The sequence below is a fragment of the Rhinolophus ferrumequinum genome, chromosome 14, assembly GCF_004115265.2.
Source record: "Rhinolophus ferrumequinum isolate MPI-CBG mRhiFer1 chromosome 14, mRhiFer1_v1.p, whole genome shotgun sequence".
Classification (NCBI taxonomy): Eukaryota; Metazoa; Chordata; class Mammalia; order Chiroptera; family Rhinolophidae; genus Rhinolophus; species Rhinolophus ferrumequinum.
Window position 1 is genome coordinate 47,592,911 of NC_046297.1, and position 15,955 is coordinate 47,608,865.

General features: G+C 40.5%; 1 protein-coding gene across 1 annotated transcript; it reads right to left on the reverse strand.

The window, feature by feature from the left end:
- Positions 1–402: 402 nt before the first annotated feature.
- ABRA (actin binding Rho activating protein) lies at positions 403–9,480 on the reverse strand. The gene is made up of 2 exons (XM_033125738.1): positions 8,768–9,480; positions 403–1,852 (listed from the first exon to the last, which is right to left on the reverse strand). Exons 1-2 carry the CDS (start codon positions 9,433–9,435, stop codon positions 1,375–1,377), a joined length of 1,146 nt encoding a protein of 381 aa, XP_032981629.1. The 5' UTR covers positions 9,436–9,480; the 3' UTR covers positions 403–1,374.
- Positions 9,481–15,955: the final 6,475 nt, after the last annotated feature.

Sequence of the window (15,955 nt, forward strand, 5' to 3'; positions counted from 1 at the left end):
AACAGGAAATACAGAAAATATATTTTATTCTTGTGCCATGTTTTTACATTTTGACATAGATTCATGGTTGTGACAAAAGAGTACATCTTATGAAATTCTACTTAGAAATGTTTGTCATTAATTTGTAATTTAATAAACCTATTATGGAAACAAAATATACAAACCTTCTGTAAGAAGATATTGCAACTTTCAGTTTGAAAGAATTATACATGAAAATAAAAATTCCTATAGTAGTTTAATCCATACTTTCTACTAAACCTAACAATTATGAGTATCTATTATTTTGAGGTACCATAATTTGACATTAATTTCTATATTTAACACCAAAGTGCTATAATTTAATAATTTTCATTGAATTTAGTCAGAATTGTAATCTCACATTTTATTCAATTTGTTTTTAGAATTATGTAAAGCACATTAAATCTGAGAAAAAACAGATTAGTGTCAAATTTCTCTTTGGAATCATATTGCACTACGCTTTTTTTCACTTCGACAGAACTAATAGTGCTGTTTTATGATTTTTAGGTATTGTATAGTTTGTTAGAGCATGAAGAAAATTAAAATGTCCCAACTATGTTTCTAATTTCCCAATGAATCTATCAGATTCTACATGAACATTCCAGTTCATTGTAGAACTTTCTGTATTTCTATTTCATTATATATTGACATAAATGTAAGCTGCATGACTCAGTACAATTTTAAGGAAAATTGAACTTCTCCAAGAAGTCCCGTAAATCTGATCTCTCACCTCTGCTTTCACAGCAAAGGTGAACATAACCACCTTCTCTTGGTTCTGATACCACCAGTGATGTCTGCTTTTATGTGATTTGAGCAAATGACACAGAAGCATGGCTAACTTTGAAAACCTATTAAATTACAAGCCCACAGAGAAATTTGAGCAATTTTATCATCTTATAGACTTGAAAACTTCATTTTTTATTTGTGTGCCTATTTTGTAAGTGAAGCTATGGTAAAAATAATAGTACGAAGTCAAGCTTCTTAGAAAATTTTAAGTTTAGCTTGGCCAAACTTAACGGAATTCTTTTCTTTCCTGAAAAAAATCACATCATAATATGGTCTGCCTATATGAACCTAAAGTCAGCATTCTTCTTAGATGTATAATTGTTTAATTAGAGATCTATAATTTCTGCAATGAATAGCCACATGGTTTTGCCTAAAAGGTAGGTGGAATTTCAAACATTTCTATGTGTGTGCTTTCTCAAAATCTTCAAACTTCCTCAGCAATATAGTGCCAAAAAAGTCCTTCATGTAAAAATCATTTAATATTTACACAGCAGTTTGGATTTTATTTTTACTAAGTCAGCAAGTAGCATTAAGACGAGTGGGTCACGTTTGGCTTTTGTAGTTGAAGGGTCACTCGAGTAGAGTAATTACAACATGGTCATCACGGCCTTGCCATAACATCTCTCCTTCGAAGTCCACCAGTCCATGTTTCCTGGCACGCATGAGAATGCCCACTACTTTATCTGAAATACGAACGTATCTGTCAAAAAGATCACCAAAAGTAACCTGGATCTTGCCGTCTCGCCTGTGGCGAGCCATCGTGCGGATGATGAAGCACATGTCCCTAATTTCTCTGTAGATGTGCTCCTCAGCGCGTTTGGCCCTTTCGGCAGTTTTGGTCCCCTCCTTGGGACGGCCGTAGCCTTCATCTCCTTTGTGCAGGCGGGTGGCCATGGCCAGCTGATAATCAAATTCTTCACTGAAAGGGTTGAGCTTCTGGGATTGTATGTGTTCATCAGCCCACTGCTGCCATCTGCCTTTCAGGTTGTCCACTTGGCTGTATTTCCTTTGAGCCTTGCAGCTGAGTTTCTCTGTAAATCTATTTGCCCTAAAGGAGAAAGAGGGTGAAGAATCAAGATACTGATACTTTGACACATAAGTTTCTTGTTGTACTTCCTGCACCTATGTATCTTAATGGAAGTCTCTAATTTTTTTCATTATACAAGAAATATAAACACATACAAAGAAATAAGAAATGAAAGAAGGAAACTCATACACAGTCCCACCATAGTTTTTCACTTAGTGTATGTCCTTCTAGATTATTTTCTCTGGGAATACAGTAATCTTGTAAGCACCATAAAATAATGATATTAAACTCTATTTCAAGAAAAAAAATCTTCCTTACACAAATGAAATGCAAGTTGTGTATATTAAATTGCAAGTTAATAACATTTTAGAACTGGTATCATCAGTGTATTTAAGGAATACACATATATGGGATTTCCGAAATCAGTCATTTCCCCAAAATAAAGCTTATATACCGGCACACATACAACGTGCTATTCACTCATGTAGATTTTCATATATGAATTTTTAATGAGAGCATATCTATAACGAGTACCAGTGATGTACCACAAATTTTGAAATACCAAGTTGTATAGATAAAAGATACTGGCTAGCAATAGTGACATTTCTTCAATAATATGGGCTGGCCTTCACTTAAACACATTTTACTAATATTCCCACAACCATTCTGTGGTATGGATACTACTCTGCTCATTTCACAGATGAGAAAGCTGAGGCCAGAGTGATTAAGTAACTTACTTGAAGTCACAAAACTGTGAAGTAATAGAGCCACGATTTGAAACAAAGTTAAGCTGGCTCCAGAACCTATGTATGACTACTCTGCAATCCTGCCCTAAACCAGTGGCAGGGGCAGGATTCAAACACAATCTGTCTGAGGTTAAAGTCAGTGCTCTTTCCACTGTGCCATGGGGCCAGCCTGCATGTGGGTACAGTGCCTAGTGGGTGAGTTGTGTTTCAAATGTGTGTCTGTCCTGCAGTTGGGAATGTATTTTCAAATTGAAAAAAAAAAAAAAAAAAAGCAGCACTGGAAACTATAGATCAATAGTGTCATGAAGGTGCAGGCCTAATTTTAAAATGGGCAACATTTGTCTTTAAATACTTTCCTGTCATTTCTGCACCTCTAATTTCCTAGACTTTTTTCCTAGGTCTGTTTGCCTTCACGAGGAAAACATGATCTCTCGGACTATCTAAAAGTCAGAGCTTGGTATTTCCTCCTAAGTGACCCACCCTTCCTTTTCCCTGATACAAAGTAGCCTCATATTTGGAAGCCCTGGGACTGGAGATGGAGAACAATGCTGCAATGCTTATGTGAATGGGATCCTGAATTAAAGAGTCCCTCCCACCTGCACTCTCACAGTTTGATGTTCAAAACCCAAGCACAGGTCAGAGGTGGGTATTCCTCACTATCAGATGAGGCCAGAGGGATAACAGGTATTTGCATTAGCCTTGTTTTCAAAAGAGGAATGACATCATCCACTAGATGGCGAACTTTCATTAATTCCCATGCTTTGAGTTTCCGAAAGTCCTACACTTGGCAGCATTCAGTTTCACTTTACAATAGAATTCACACTAGGAATACACTGTACATATAACACTAATATTCTTTGTAGCCACATGGACAAAAGTATATGACAAAGTTGACTGGGAAAAAGCAGCATCTGAAAACTACGCACAACGATTACAACTTGAAATAATCATATAAATATGGGAAAGGGCTAGGAATTACACCGCCGTGACGTGGAATGGATTTCTCAGCCCTATTCATCCTCACCATCACCTCCATAGACTGTCCCTGTCCAGCTGCCCAGAGTACGAGCTGCTAAATCTCATTGTCAAAGGAGAGCAAACACCTTATCCTCTGGGAACCCTCGCCATCCAGGACAGCTAGAGCCGCCAGTAACAAGCCCAAGGCCATCCCGACAGAACCCAAAGCTCATACCAGATTTGAGGCTGGGACATCCTGATGGATAAGAGACTTGAAACATCTCAGAAGGAAGTATAAAGACTAGCATGACTCCTTAACTCATACTATTTGTCTCCTGAGCACCAACTCTTGTCTGTACTATAGTATTAAAAAACATACTATGCGTACCTCCTGCCTTTAAGAAGCTTCTGGGCACTTGGACATTTTTTTTCCCATGCTTAAGGTATATATGATACTGTGTGCCAAATGAAAAAAGTGCAGTGACTAACCACTAGGAGTCATGGAAATAAAGTAATACAAATTTGAGTATATGGTACAATTCCAACTATGTAAGATGTGTACGCACGAGGTTGAAGAAATCAATAGTATATGCAGAACTGAAAATAATTAGGTGGGTTACCAGATGAAGGTGGATTTTTTTCATTTTTTTAAAATGTTTTATCTTGGTGTTACATCAATTTTATTATTTAAAGAAAGCAAAAAATAGGAAAATATTCAAATTAGCATTCACAGGTCATTTGTTTCATCTGTATGTTAGACATGTCTCTGATTCTTGGATGCAGTTTTTTTTCCTTCTAATTTAATTAGGAATTTAGATTCCCTGAGTGTTGAAACTATATGTCATTTGCAATAACGGTTGGGGTTGGTGAGGTAATAACTCTCTGAGGAAGAGAAACATTTATCTTCTAAAAGAAGTACCTTCTAAATCTTAATGTCCATTTGTTATATTGTAAAATTGTAATTTCCAATAATAGAAGAGAAGGACAGCAAAGGAATTGGTCCTATCAGTAAGGATCAGAAAATAGGGTTATAAAAAAAGCACTAGGAGGATATACCTTAATGAGTATTCAATTTTTTCTATCTTATAAGTGTTCTGTGTTGTTTTTGTATTTCCAGTATTTAAAATGTCTTAAAGTATGATATTTAAATTAGGATTAGAAAACCTTATATTCTGATATTCTTGGTTAATGAATATAAAAATTAATATACAAGTTATCCTGTTTTTGTTTTTATTTTCAAGTAAAAATGTGCAGTCATTTAGATTGAACTTTAGGAAGACGATCTAGTATAAATTTATAGAAATCAAAGCAATATTCAAAGACTGATATCACACCCATACTTGAGGACAGTAATATTTAATCCAGACTCACCTTTTCATTAGTTTGCTGCAAAAGTAATAGTAGTTTTTGCAATTGTTTTTAACCTTTTAAAACGCAATTACTTTTGCACCAACCTAATAGTTTCTTCAATATCAATAAACAAAGTTTCTTATAGTCAGTCAATAAATATTCCCCCTGTCCTGTTATATGCAAGGTAACTAATTCCACTAGACATTATAAGCATTCGCTCTTGGAAAGTTTAGGTTCATTCACTGAAATAAACGCTGAAATGTATTTCTTACCGATCAACTTTAAAAATGACATCAGTTTGAGTGTTATCTTTCTTATGTGAATGGGGCTCTTTAGCAATATGATGAGAATATGAGAACCGATGTGTCATAATTTTATCATTTTGGAGTAATAATTATGTGGGAAATTATTAAGTACAAACAAAAAACAACAACAAAAACCACAGTGAATAAAAGTTCTAAAATGTGTATGTCAAACCTCACCAAGTTCACTGGCACCGGAAGCATTCTGTCTCCAAAAGGGCCTTCATCTGGATCACCAGCTTCAAAATAGCATGTGGCCCAGAGGTGAACTTTTCTGGTCTAAGTCTTGGATCAGGATGAAGGGGAGACCTGTTCCCATTGCCCCACATAGAGAGTCTCCTGTAGAGGAGGCATTTCCTTTTATTGCCCAGAAACATTTCTCTGTCAGTAAAGCTAAGAACTTTTGCCATCCTTTCCAACTTCTCAGGGAAATACTGGGGAGAATTTGTTCTCTGTGAATTCATTTGCTTGCTCATTTCCACAGGAAGTGTAGCCAATTTGATGTCATGGGAGCATGACATCTATAGGGTTACATTTATCAGAAGCAAGGTGACTGCATTCAAAAGTCAGGGTCGACATTTCTGATCAACAATTGTGCTCTGTGTTCCGTTATCACCCAGGCCTGTGATTCTCCTTGCAGGTTGGTAACTGTCCTCACAGTCCATGGAAAGTGTCCTGGGCTCTAAAATTGAGAGCACGTAGTAGAAAGCCATCCTTCTGCCTTCATTTCTAGCAAAGTACTTCAATATAGTTGTACTAAAACCCTACACGTTAGGAGTTGTTGGGATTCCATTAATTAAGCTGACACTTTGATCTCCGCTTTATTCCTTAAGTTATTCTCTACTGATCAGTCTACCACAGTGGTTAAGAAGAGCATATGCTTTCTCATCAACCTTCCAACATCATCACTGACTCGCTCTATGATTTAGATAATGTTTCTTGATGTCTATGTGTCCATTCCCTTCTCTATAAAATGGCACCTTCATGCTCAACTACTATTGTTTTTACTGAATAGAAGTTGCAGGACAAGACGGATGAGTGAATGGCTGTGTAATATTTCACTATTTCTGTGTGGGAGAGGGATCCAATTTCCTTTGTCTAAAGGATCTGGACTGAACAAGTCATCAAAGATATACAGTCAAAAGACCAACTATTTAAAAAAATAAAGTATAAAATATAAACCATCTTTAGAGTAAAACCCCAGATAGCAAAACCACTGTTAGTAAAGAATATCTCTATTTTTATCAACCCTGACTTGTTTGTTTCTATCATCTTAACTACCAAGGAAAGTCTCTTTCTTTCTACTGATATATTAATGATACATAGCTTTCTCCCTATTGGTGGATACAGGGAAAGAATGGTGTTTAATTAAACATAAGTGAAAACTCCTTTCCAATAGGCTTATTCAATAATGTCACGTTCATTTTTCAAGCAGTATTTGAGAGTCTCATCAGGCAAAAGTTCCCAGGCCTACTCCATTCTGGTACCCTACATACTATAAGACTGAGGCAAAGGACCCAAAGAAGGAAAGAAAAGATTTAATTCCCACTGCCCCTCCCTCCAGGCCAAACCTGAGAACCAAGCTACTAGCATATTGAAAGCTTGGGATCACCAGGGCTGACGCCTGCATTATAATCAGCACAACGTAAGTCATTCTTCCGGGTCCACTGCTTTACATAATATCAAAATAACTCTTAATAATCATATCTACTTTTCAGATGAGAACAAAGAGACTTAAAATTTACCAAGATGACCATGACTCAAATCTGTCTCTCATTCAAAGCTTAAGTACCTCTCCATCATAAGAAGAAGGTGTCGGGGTACATGCCTGATTTCAGGAATCCTGAGCAAGGTCCTGAGTGCAAGTCCCCACTTCCAGCTGAGAGAGGTTAGAGTCGTGGTTAAGAGCGTGGGCTCTAGAGCCAGAATGCCTGGGTTCAAATCCCATGGGCTCTACAATCTTATACACGTTCCCTAATATTTATTCATCTCATGTTCCCATCTAACCTACCCCATAAGAATGTTGTGAGGATTAAATGAATAAACATGAAAAGTGCTTAGACAAGTGCCAAATAAGAGTACACGCACTGGAGATTGGTGCCAGCTGTCATCTCCCTACCTCTGGGCAGTTCAAATATGCTGACAGGAAGTTTTTCATTGTGCCATTCTGTCTTTATTCTGTTGGGTTCTTTCATTTCATTTCTAGCATGCGTGTGCACACACACATACACATATACACACACAGCCAGAATTTAGATTGTGGCTCTGGATGTTCTGGTAGAAGTTATTTCTGACTATGAATTCCTATATTACTTTAAGTAGAGCACAAATCCAGATCTCTGAACACATCCTCAAAGCACTGCCTGAGAGTTAGCACCAAGTCTAGTTTCAAAACATTGCATTTGAGACAGGCACATCTCAGCTTTGTCACTAGCTTGCTAGGTAAACTTCCGCTCTGAGCTTCAGTGCTCTCACTCCTAAAATGGGCTGAAACTTACTTCATAAGATTATAAGAGTTAAAAGGACATAGCATGTAAAATACCCATAGCTCACACAAAATGTGTAAGGGACTGTTATAATTATCTACGTTTGCCATTTCATTTTTATTGAAAACTTACAGTATAATAGTTCTAATTCTTTTTAAACAGCTTTAAAGTCACACACTGTAAGACAGCTCTTCGTCAAATTAAGTAACCACTTCTGTTCTTCTCATTGTTTCAGAAAACATGAGAAACACATGTACACATCTAGTGGTACCCAGACGGCATCAGTTTATAAGCATTCATCACACTAGAGAGTTTTCCCATATTTTGATGTCCTGTGGAAGAGACATCCTGACTTTCTATTATGCAGAGATGCACTTACTGTCTTGAAATAAAGCATGTGTTTCTTGTCTGAATAAATGTGTTAGTTTTGTCAGTGGTGTGTGTGTGTGTGTGTGTGTGTGTGTGTGTGTGTGTGTGTGTAGAACATTTAAGATCTACTTTCATCAACTTCCAAATATATACTACAGTACTGTTAACTATAGCCAGGGTAGAGCTGGCATTTGAATTTGGGTCTGACTTCAAAAACTGCTTTCAGGTGAGATAGCAGCCTCCCACCTGTTTGCACAGACATAGAGATCTACTTGTGTTCCATGGGTTTATTTGGGTAGATGTTTCTCCTGATAAAATGTATACCGATACAAGACAAAGGAAAGGTTTCTCCAATCATTCTACCAGCAAACACTTTTTTCTGCCGAGAAATAAGCCAATCTGCTACTCATTATACAATTGATTTTTAAAAATGTAAACAAAACACTCATTCCTCTCTGGTAGTTTAATTTTTGTGGAGACTAAAACTTGAGTGTTCAGTTCAAAGAGAAAGGAGAAACAAAAGAACATGGGCCTTCTACCCAAAGGCCCACTTTTGGTCCTGGCACTGCCCTGTGCCCCTGGACATGCCTTCCCCGCAAGACCCCACTGCCTGCGCAATCTTTGAGATTCTCACCCTAACTTTGGTCGTACTTCCCTGAGTTCTGGGTCCCCAGAGCTAGTTGGGGCTCCACAGCAGGATAAGGAGGAGAAGATGCATTCACTTACTGGGAGGGCAAGGACCGTTTGATTCTGGTAGCAGCCACTTCCTCTCCAGCCTGCTCGGGCCTCCCCTCGGTCTCCCCTCCATAGCCGCTATCCTCTGTGTCTATGCTGTCGCTTCTCCACTTGGAGTCATCCTGCCCCATCTTTTTCCAGCCTTTGGTCAGCTCAGATACCAGGTTGGCACATTTTCTCCTCCGCGTCGGGGAGCCGTGGCTGTAGAGGATTCTGTCAATGTCGTTCTCTGGCTGCCCGGGCTCAGGTGTGTCACCATCATTCTCGTATCTGTGGCTGAGGTGGCTCACATCCCGTCCTCTCTCATAAGCCTTGCTGACCACTGTTTTGGTCACCTCTTTCCTTTTGATATGAGAGACCTCAGTGGCTTCCTCCGAGCTTTGTCCATCTCCATGTCTCTCTGGCTCTTGGGAAGGACACTTTGGGGCACTCTGAGCTTTCTGGTGGGGAGTGGGGTGTATCCCTGGTTTAGGATCTTGGGGTGGATCCTGGGTCCCTCCCGGTAGCCAGCCTGCAGGCTCCTGGGCCTGTTTGGTGCTGTTCTCATTTGCCCACTGCTGCCAACCTCGGGCCAAATTGATCACCAAGGTGGCTGTGCGTATCTTCCGGAGGGCACTCTTGGCTGGCCCCTCCTCTCTTTCCTTTTCTCCTGGAGCCATGCTACCCTTCTCTTCTCTGCTGATAGCTTGGGCACTAGCTAAAAGGAGTGCCGAGGATTTATATAGAAGCAGGGTGTGGGGTGACGTGGAAACTATGTTAAGCATTTCTTGCCAAGATGTGGTGCCTTCCCCCTGACGGTGTTCTTTTTTTAAACCCTGATGGCTCCAGTTTCATCACAGCACAGGGACATCTCTGCCGGTAAAGGACAGTGATATGCTCACTCCTGTTCTTCTCCAAGTGCCAGAGTGGAAATGACTAGATCTGATCATGTGTTGAGCCTTATGTTTTTCTTGACCTTAAAATATGGTCCTACCATTTATAGAAGCATAAAATATGTGCACAAATTGTGCTCGGAACATTACAAGCGTTCTCATTTAAACCTCAGCAGCCCTCAAATATAGGTCTTAATGAGTCCCATTTTGCATCTCAGTATGATGAAATCTAACTTCCTGTAGCTACTATCTGAGCTTCAAACCCAGATCCATCTGATTCAAAGCATGTGCCTCTTTTCCTTCTAGTTATCAAAGATCCTTAAGTTGCCTTTTTCTTTTGTCTTCAACTCTGTTCAAAACAGACCTTAGAAGTCACCTCATCTGACCATCATTCTCCTGATGAGAAAATTGAGGCCCAGATAAGGAAGGTGACAAAGGCCAGGTTTTCTAGTCCCAGGTTGGAAATATTGTATAATCAAGTCATATTAACATAACAAGACAATGGTCAAAATTTTGGTCCAATTATTTTTTTAAATCTTCAAATTAAGACCTACACATACACTGAATTTCATAGATTATTATTACAACAAATCTTTTCAGATATTTTGTTTAAAAAGACCATTTAAAGACAAAATAAGTGAATGCGACCAGAAGCAACCTGCCCTCCCCCCACTACCCGACCTTTTGTTTTTAATAATACAACCTTCCTTAACAGCCTTTAGGTACATGCAGAAAAAGTCACTCTTTCAATTCTCAGAGCAAAGACTTAAATATATTTTTTTTTCAGAAAGGACTGAATAGATAGGTCATTTGGACAGAAAAAGTACCATCTATGAACTATACTAAACCAGACAAAAATGCTCAGAGCTCAGCATTGAATAATTTCTTAAAGTAGGACAAATAGAATGGTTTTTCACACAGCAGTTCTGTAGATTTGAATATCGTATCCTTTTCTCCAATGTTGACATGCAGTTAATCATACTGATTGAAAACTGCTAAGAGCACAAAAATCTGTATGTGAGTTAATTACTTCTGATGGTGAGACCAATTTATTTTGGAAAAAAAAATGTTGATGTCAGTTTTTCACCATGTAAGTCATTTACCTCCTAGGATTAAAACAATTCGGGAGATGATTTATACTCTATCTAGAAATCTGTCAGAGGTGTTTTCAGAGTTCAACATTATCTGATAATGTTAACTGAGGTCCAATATTTTTGCAGAGAAAAATCCCTCTTGATTAATTAAGAGGAAACTGGATCACAAGGAAAGAAAACTATTGCAAACAAAGATTCAAATCTGAGTCTGAAATTTCTGGCATTCTTTCTTGGAATGCAGATACACTGCAGACTGTTTGGTTCCTGTTAAGATTCCCTTCATCCCGCCTGGAACGCCCTTGGGAAGGAATGGTGTTCCTCAGAGACGCCAACGAGCTTAGTCCAGGATCAGGCTAATTGACAATTTTCAAAGGGATTTTTCTGCTTCCCTGCCCACACCTGCTCCACATTCAATTCTGACAGAGGGAGAACAAATGGGAGAGAGCAAAATGTTATTAATCTTTCACATATTAACCAGCATTGCAGCCAGCTGCCTGGGGCCTGGAGCTGTCAGCAGTTAGGCTTGGCAAAAAAATAGAGGCAGCGCCTAAAAGAATCTGGTTATTTCTTCTGAGATTTCGCTTCCATGGCAACTGTGGTCTTTCATTCAGGCTTCTCCAGAAAAGAGTGAGTATTCCTTCCCTAAAGCAAGGTCTGTAAGCTACCTACTGTGCATCGCTCCTTTTTTTTTATTAGTTTCAGGTGTACAAAGCAATATGATAGACACTTACACCTCTCACAAAGTGATAACCCCCCACCCCTGTGCGTTTTTTGATTGCTATAGAAATATTATATTTCTTTCTTAACCTAGACCTAGATTCTTAGGCGTGTAGTATTCTTCCACTTTAATAGAAGGTATAAAAGATAAAAATAAAATCTCAAAAACAAAGATATAGTGAAATAAGTCATTTACAATGTGAGTTTTCTATAAAATCAGAGAGTAGAAACTGTAGGTGAAGATGCAAACCTGATTAATGAAGTCATTACAACGTAAGAAATTTCTCATAAGTGTGAAAGTGTTCCGAAACAATAGTAATTACTGTTTTACGACATGGACAATACCAGGGAGGGGAGGGAGTTGTCTTTATACACTTCGCTGCATGATCCACTTAGAAGTCAGGGAGAGGCAACCCTCATAACCGGCTGTATAATGTTACCTTAGAAACCTACATTTGCTCAAAGCTCATGTGAAACCATAATTTCTTTGATCTTTTCTACATAATTAACAAGTCCTTCACTTGTTTAGTTTCAGAAAAGTGGGAATGAAAAGACTTCAATGGAGCACAAAAAGAGCTTCTGATTTCAACGGTATTTACTCATTCCTTGTGGACTGTATACAGTGGGTGAGGCGAGATGACAGACAAGGTGGGAGAGGGCATAAAGCTGAAAAAAACAGACCCTGCTTTCAAGGTTTTCCCAATCTAGCCAGGAGAACATGTACTCGTACATACAACTGCCTGTAGTAGCTTGGAGAGAGCAACATTAGGAATAAAAATAAAGCTTTATTGGCTCATTGAGCAAAAGGTGGATAATTTTATTGGAAGGACTTCACAGAAATGGTGATCCTTTATCTGGTCTTTAAAAGAGAAGGAGATCTTTGCCAGGTGGAGAAACGGTACTCTACTCTGAAGAAGCATGACGGAAGTCGCAAAGGCGTGAAGACACGTGGTACACTTAGAGACCTTCTAATAGCCTAGAATAGGGATCATAAACTCACATGCCTATAGGGACATGCAGGTCACTTTATGTGAGAGGTGAGGTGGGGTGAGGGCACAGCATGGGGTGGTGGAGTAATCTTTCAAGAGAAGTTAGAGCTCTGGATTTTTTAAAATGAACTCTCCCAATTCTTCAAATGGTGACAGTTCACACACACACACACACACACACACACACACACTAGTACTGCATGAACCAACAGTGTAGCAAGTGGGCCAAATTCTTTTGTGGGCCCCCCGTTTATGACCTTTGGAGAAGAGCATCCAGTGTTTATGAGGGAAGGACAAGGTGCCAGAAAGCAGGTTGAGGAACCATGCTGTATTATATGCGACTCATTTCATCACCGAAGGATTTTAAGCCTCAACGTGACATCAGATTTGTGTTACCAAGCGATCAAATCTAGAACCAGCAAAGTGGGGTTTGGATTTGAAAAAGATAAGACTAGGATCAGGAGACTGTTTACAGGGGTTACTGAAATCATATTGGACAGAACCAAATGAGGCTCTGAAAGAAGAGAGAACGATCTGAGGGCCATCGAGGGTCCCCTCAGAAGGTCATAGGGACCAACTAGTCGCCCTGGATTATGTGTGTCAGGGACGATCCAGCGGCTTCAATTTCAGTGATAGGTGTGAGGAGGTGCCATCGGCGAGAGGAGGACAGAAGAAGGAGAGGATTTGTGGTAAAGAGGACACGTTCCCATCTTGTACTGGGGACGCTCTGGGGCACGCATGTGGAGATGTCAAGCAGTGAAAGGAACCGGGCGCATGGATGCTGTGGTCAGGCAGAACCGAGTGAAAATCCAGGCTCTGCTGGTTGGCGGGGCGGCCCAGGGTATGCTACTGAATTTCCCTAAGATTCCATTTCTTTATCTTTAAAACGAGGACTATCAGAGCCTTTAGCTCGTGGGGTCAATCTGAGGATTCAATGAGTTAGCGCCGGTACAGCACCGAACACCGAGCCGGGCAGTGCAAGCTCTCCTAAGTGGTGATCGTTACTCATGTTTTCATGTTAAGTCATGGAGTTAGACAATTAGAGCGCCTTGCATCATTCTCTCTGACCAGGGACAGGGTTGATACCAGGGCCATGGCAGGGATAAGTCTTCAAATGGGAGGGTCAGGTGAAGTTCCTTGTAGGGACTCAAGGCTGCAAGGGGAAGCTTATTTATAGCATTTTATTTTAAGATAATTTATAGTGAGGCTTTTAAGGCAGTGTCTTAAAGGTTTCCCTCCGCCTGGGGAGGGTCAGATGAGGTCTCAGTTACTTGCTGGTGATAACCAAAGAGTTCAGCAGAGACTCTTTGCTGGAACCTCCTGGAACATAGAGCTCAGTGGTTTACAATCACCGAGGAGCATATTAGGATCTTAAATCACATTCCAATCACCTGTGTGGACTTTTATAAACTACAGATGGTGAAGTGCTGTCTCTGGAGACAGGTCTTGGGTGAGGTCCTAGCACCACTTGAATCTAACATCCCTTCAGGGTTGAGAACCATGGCTCTAGCTTCTAGAGTGCTGGGGGGAGGGGTGTCCAGCAGTCACAGAACACACAAGTTATAAGCGTGTGGCGATGAGTAGCCCAGGTAGAGGTTCAGGCAGATTGGTTTTACAGTTGGGATCTCTTTTCAGGATATATGTACCCTTGGAAGAATTAGTTAAGTTCTCTGAGACGGCCCTGTCTGAAACGGCGATACTATTACTTTTCCTTGTGTTATTATCATGTTTCTATGAGGTGATGTCTGTGATGCATCATTCGACACATCAGAACACACACACACTCCTTCATATGCTTTCGTCATTTGACTTCTGGAACAAAGCACTCTCTTGGCCTCGCTCCTACCTCACCAGCTACTTCCTCTGTCTCCTCTGCGGGTACCTGCTCTCCTCCCCAGCCCCTTAACACAGTAGCAAGCCTGGGCCTCTTCACTGCTCAACTTACACTAACTTCCTTGGTGATGGCAAGGCTTTAAATGCCATCTCTGTGGTGACAATTCCCAAACATGTGTCTCCAGCCGGCCCTATGGCTTGGACTCCAGGCTTGTATTTCAACAACCTAGTAAGCGTCTCTATGGGATCACTGTCTAACGGCTGGCTTAATCTTAATGTGCGCACAACTGAACTCGGTCTTTCCAACATGAGCTTTTCACAGTGTTTCCCTTTTCAGTTCAAAGTCAACTTTGTTCTTCAACCAGTTGCTCAGGCTAAAACCTTGGAGGTAATCTTTGGCTCCCTTTCTTTCCCCTTATCCCACATTCGCATTCAGTCCACCAGTGTAGTCTGTTGCATGTACCTTGAAATGTATCCAGAACCTGACAACTTCTCACCATCTTTACTGCCATTAATCTCCCCACCTCTGCCCACCTGGACCATCTGCAGCTCAAACCATCGATTCTTGTGGGGATTATTGCACAGTCTCCTTAAGTGATCTCCCTCGTCTCACTCTTGTCCAGTCTACTCTCAACATGAGCCAGATCCTTTAAAAGCAGAAGTTGGATCGTATCACTTTGCTTAAAATCTTTGTATAGTTTTTGCCTCAGAGTAAAAGCCAAAAGCCTCACCATGGTCTGCAAAGTCTTACAACCGTCGCCCCTTGTTTGCTCCCCGACTGCTTCTCCTGTGACCCTCCTCACCCCATTATTCACTGTGTGTCAGTCACACTGCTCTCCCAGCTCACACCTGCCTCTTCTGCACCAGCTCCCTTCGTCTTAACCTTTTTATTCCCCACCAAGCTTGGTGCCATTGCCTCTGCATAGCCAAGAGACATGATAATCATATCTTTGTCTAAACAAAAGAGGTTCTCTGAAGAGCACTGCTGCCTTCTCTGTAGAGTAGAGGGGATAGAACCTTCTTTTATTTCATCGTTCTGCAGTGGAGACGGATGAGGCGGCTCAGGGAGCTTTGAGGCTAGAGAGGTAGATAGGTAGGACCAGATTGTGGAGGAAATTTAAAGGCCTGATAAGAAATGCGCGTTTTATCCAAACATTGTAAAGTTTTAACTTGCGGAATGGCTTGATCATAATTGCATTTTAATAAATGCACTTTGTTGGTGGTTTGAAAGATAGATTCAAGGATGGTGTGTGGGCAAGAGTAGAGGCTAATTTTTTTTTTTCTATCAAGAGATTCCCCCCCACACCCTACCAAGGGAAGGATGTTCGAAGGTCTCTGTAGGCCCTCTGGTCTGTTTTCCACCCCCTTTAGATGTATGAATTTGGAGAAATTTGTAGGACATCCAGGGTAAGTTATTCAGTAGACAGGACTGGAGCTCAGGGGAAAGGTCTGGGCTCTTCTATGGATTAGGGCATCATTTTGGATCATGGAGACTAAGTCGTGCCCAGTCACACAGTCAACGAGAGTCACAAGGGGATCGAAGCCTGTCTGACTCCAAACGCAGGGCTGTTAATGCCTCTGCTCTAACACAAATTCCTTTTCTCCTCCTTGTGCTCCACCCCCACCTTGAAGGACAGAAGTTCACAGCTGTGACAACCCTGTCTAAACAAGCTC

What these genes read in the sequence shown, in the direction of transcription:
- ABRA (XM_033125738.1), bottom strand. Translation starts at nt 9,435, where the DNA reads ATGGCTCCAGGAGAAAAGGAAAGAGAGGAGGGGCCAGCCAAGAGTGCC. An exon ending in AAACGGTCCTTGCCCTCCCA is followed by an intron (nt 1,853 to 8,767) that starts GTAAGTGAATGC and finishes TTTCTCCTTTAG; the next exon opens with GGCAAATAGATTTACAGAGA.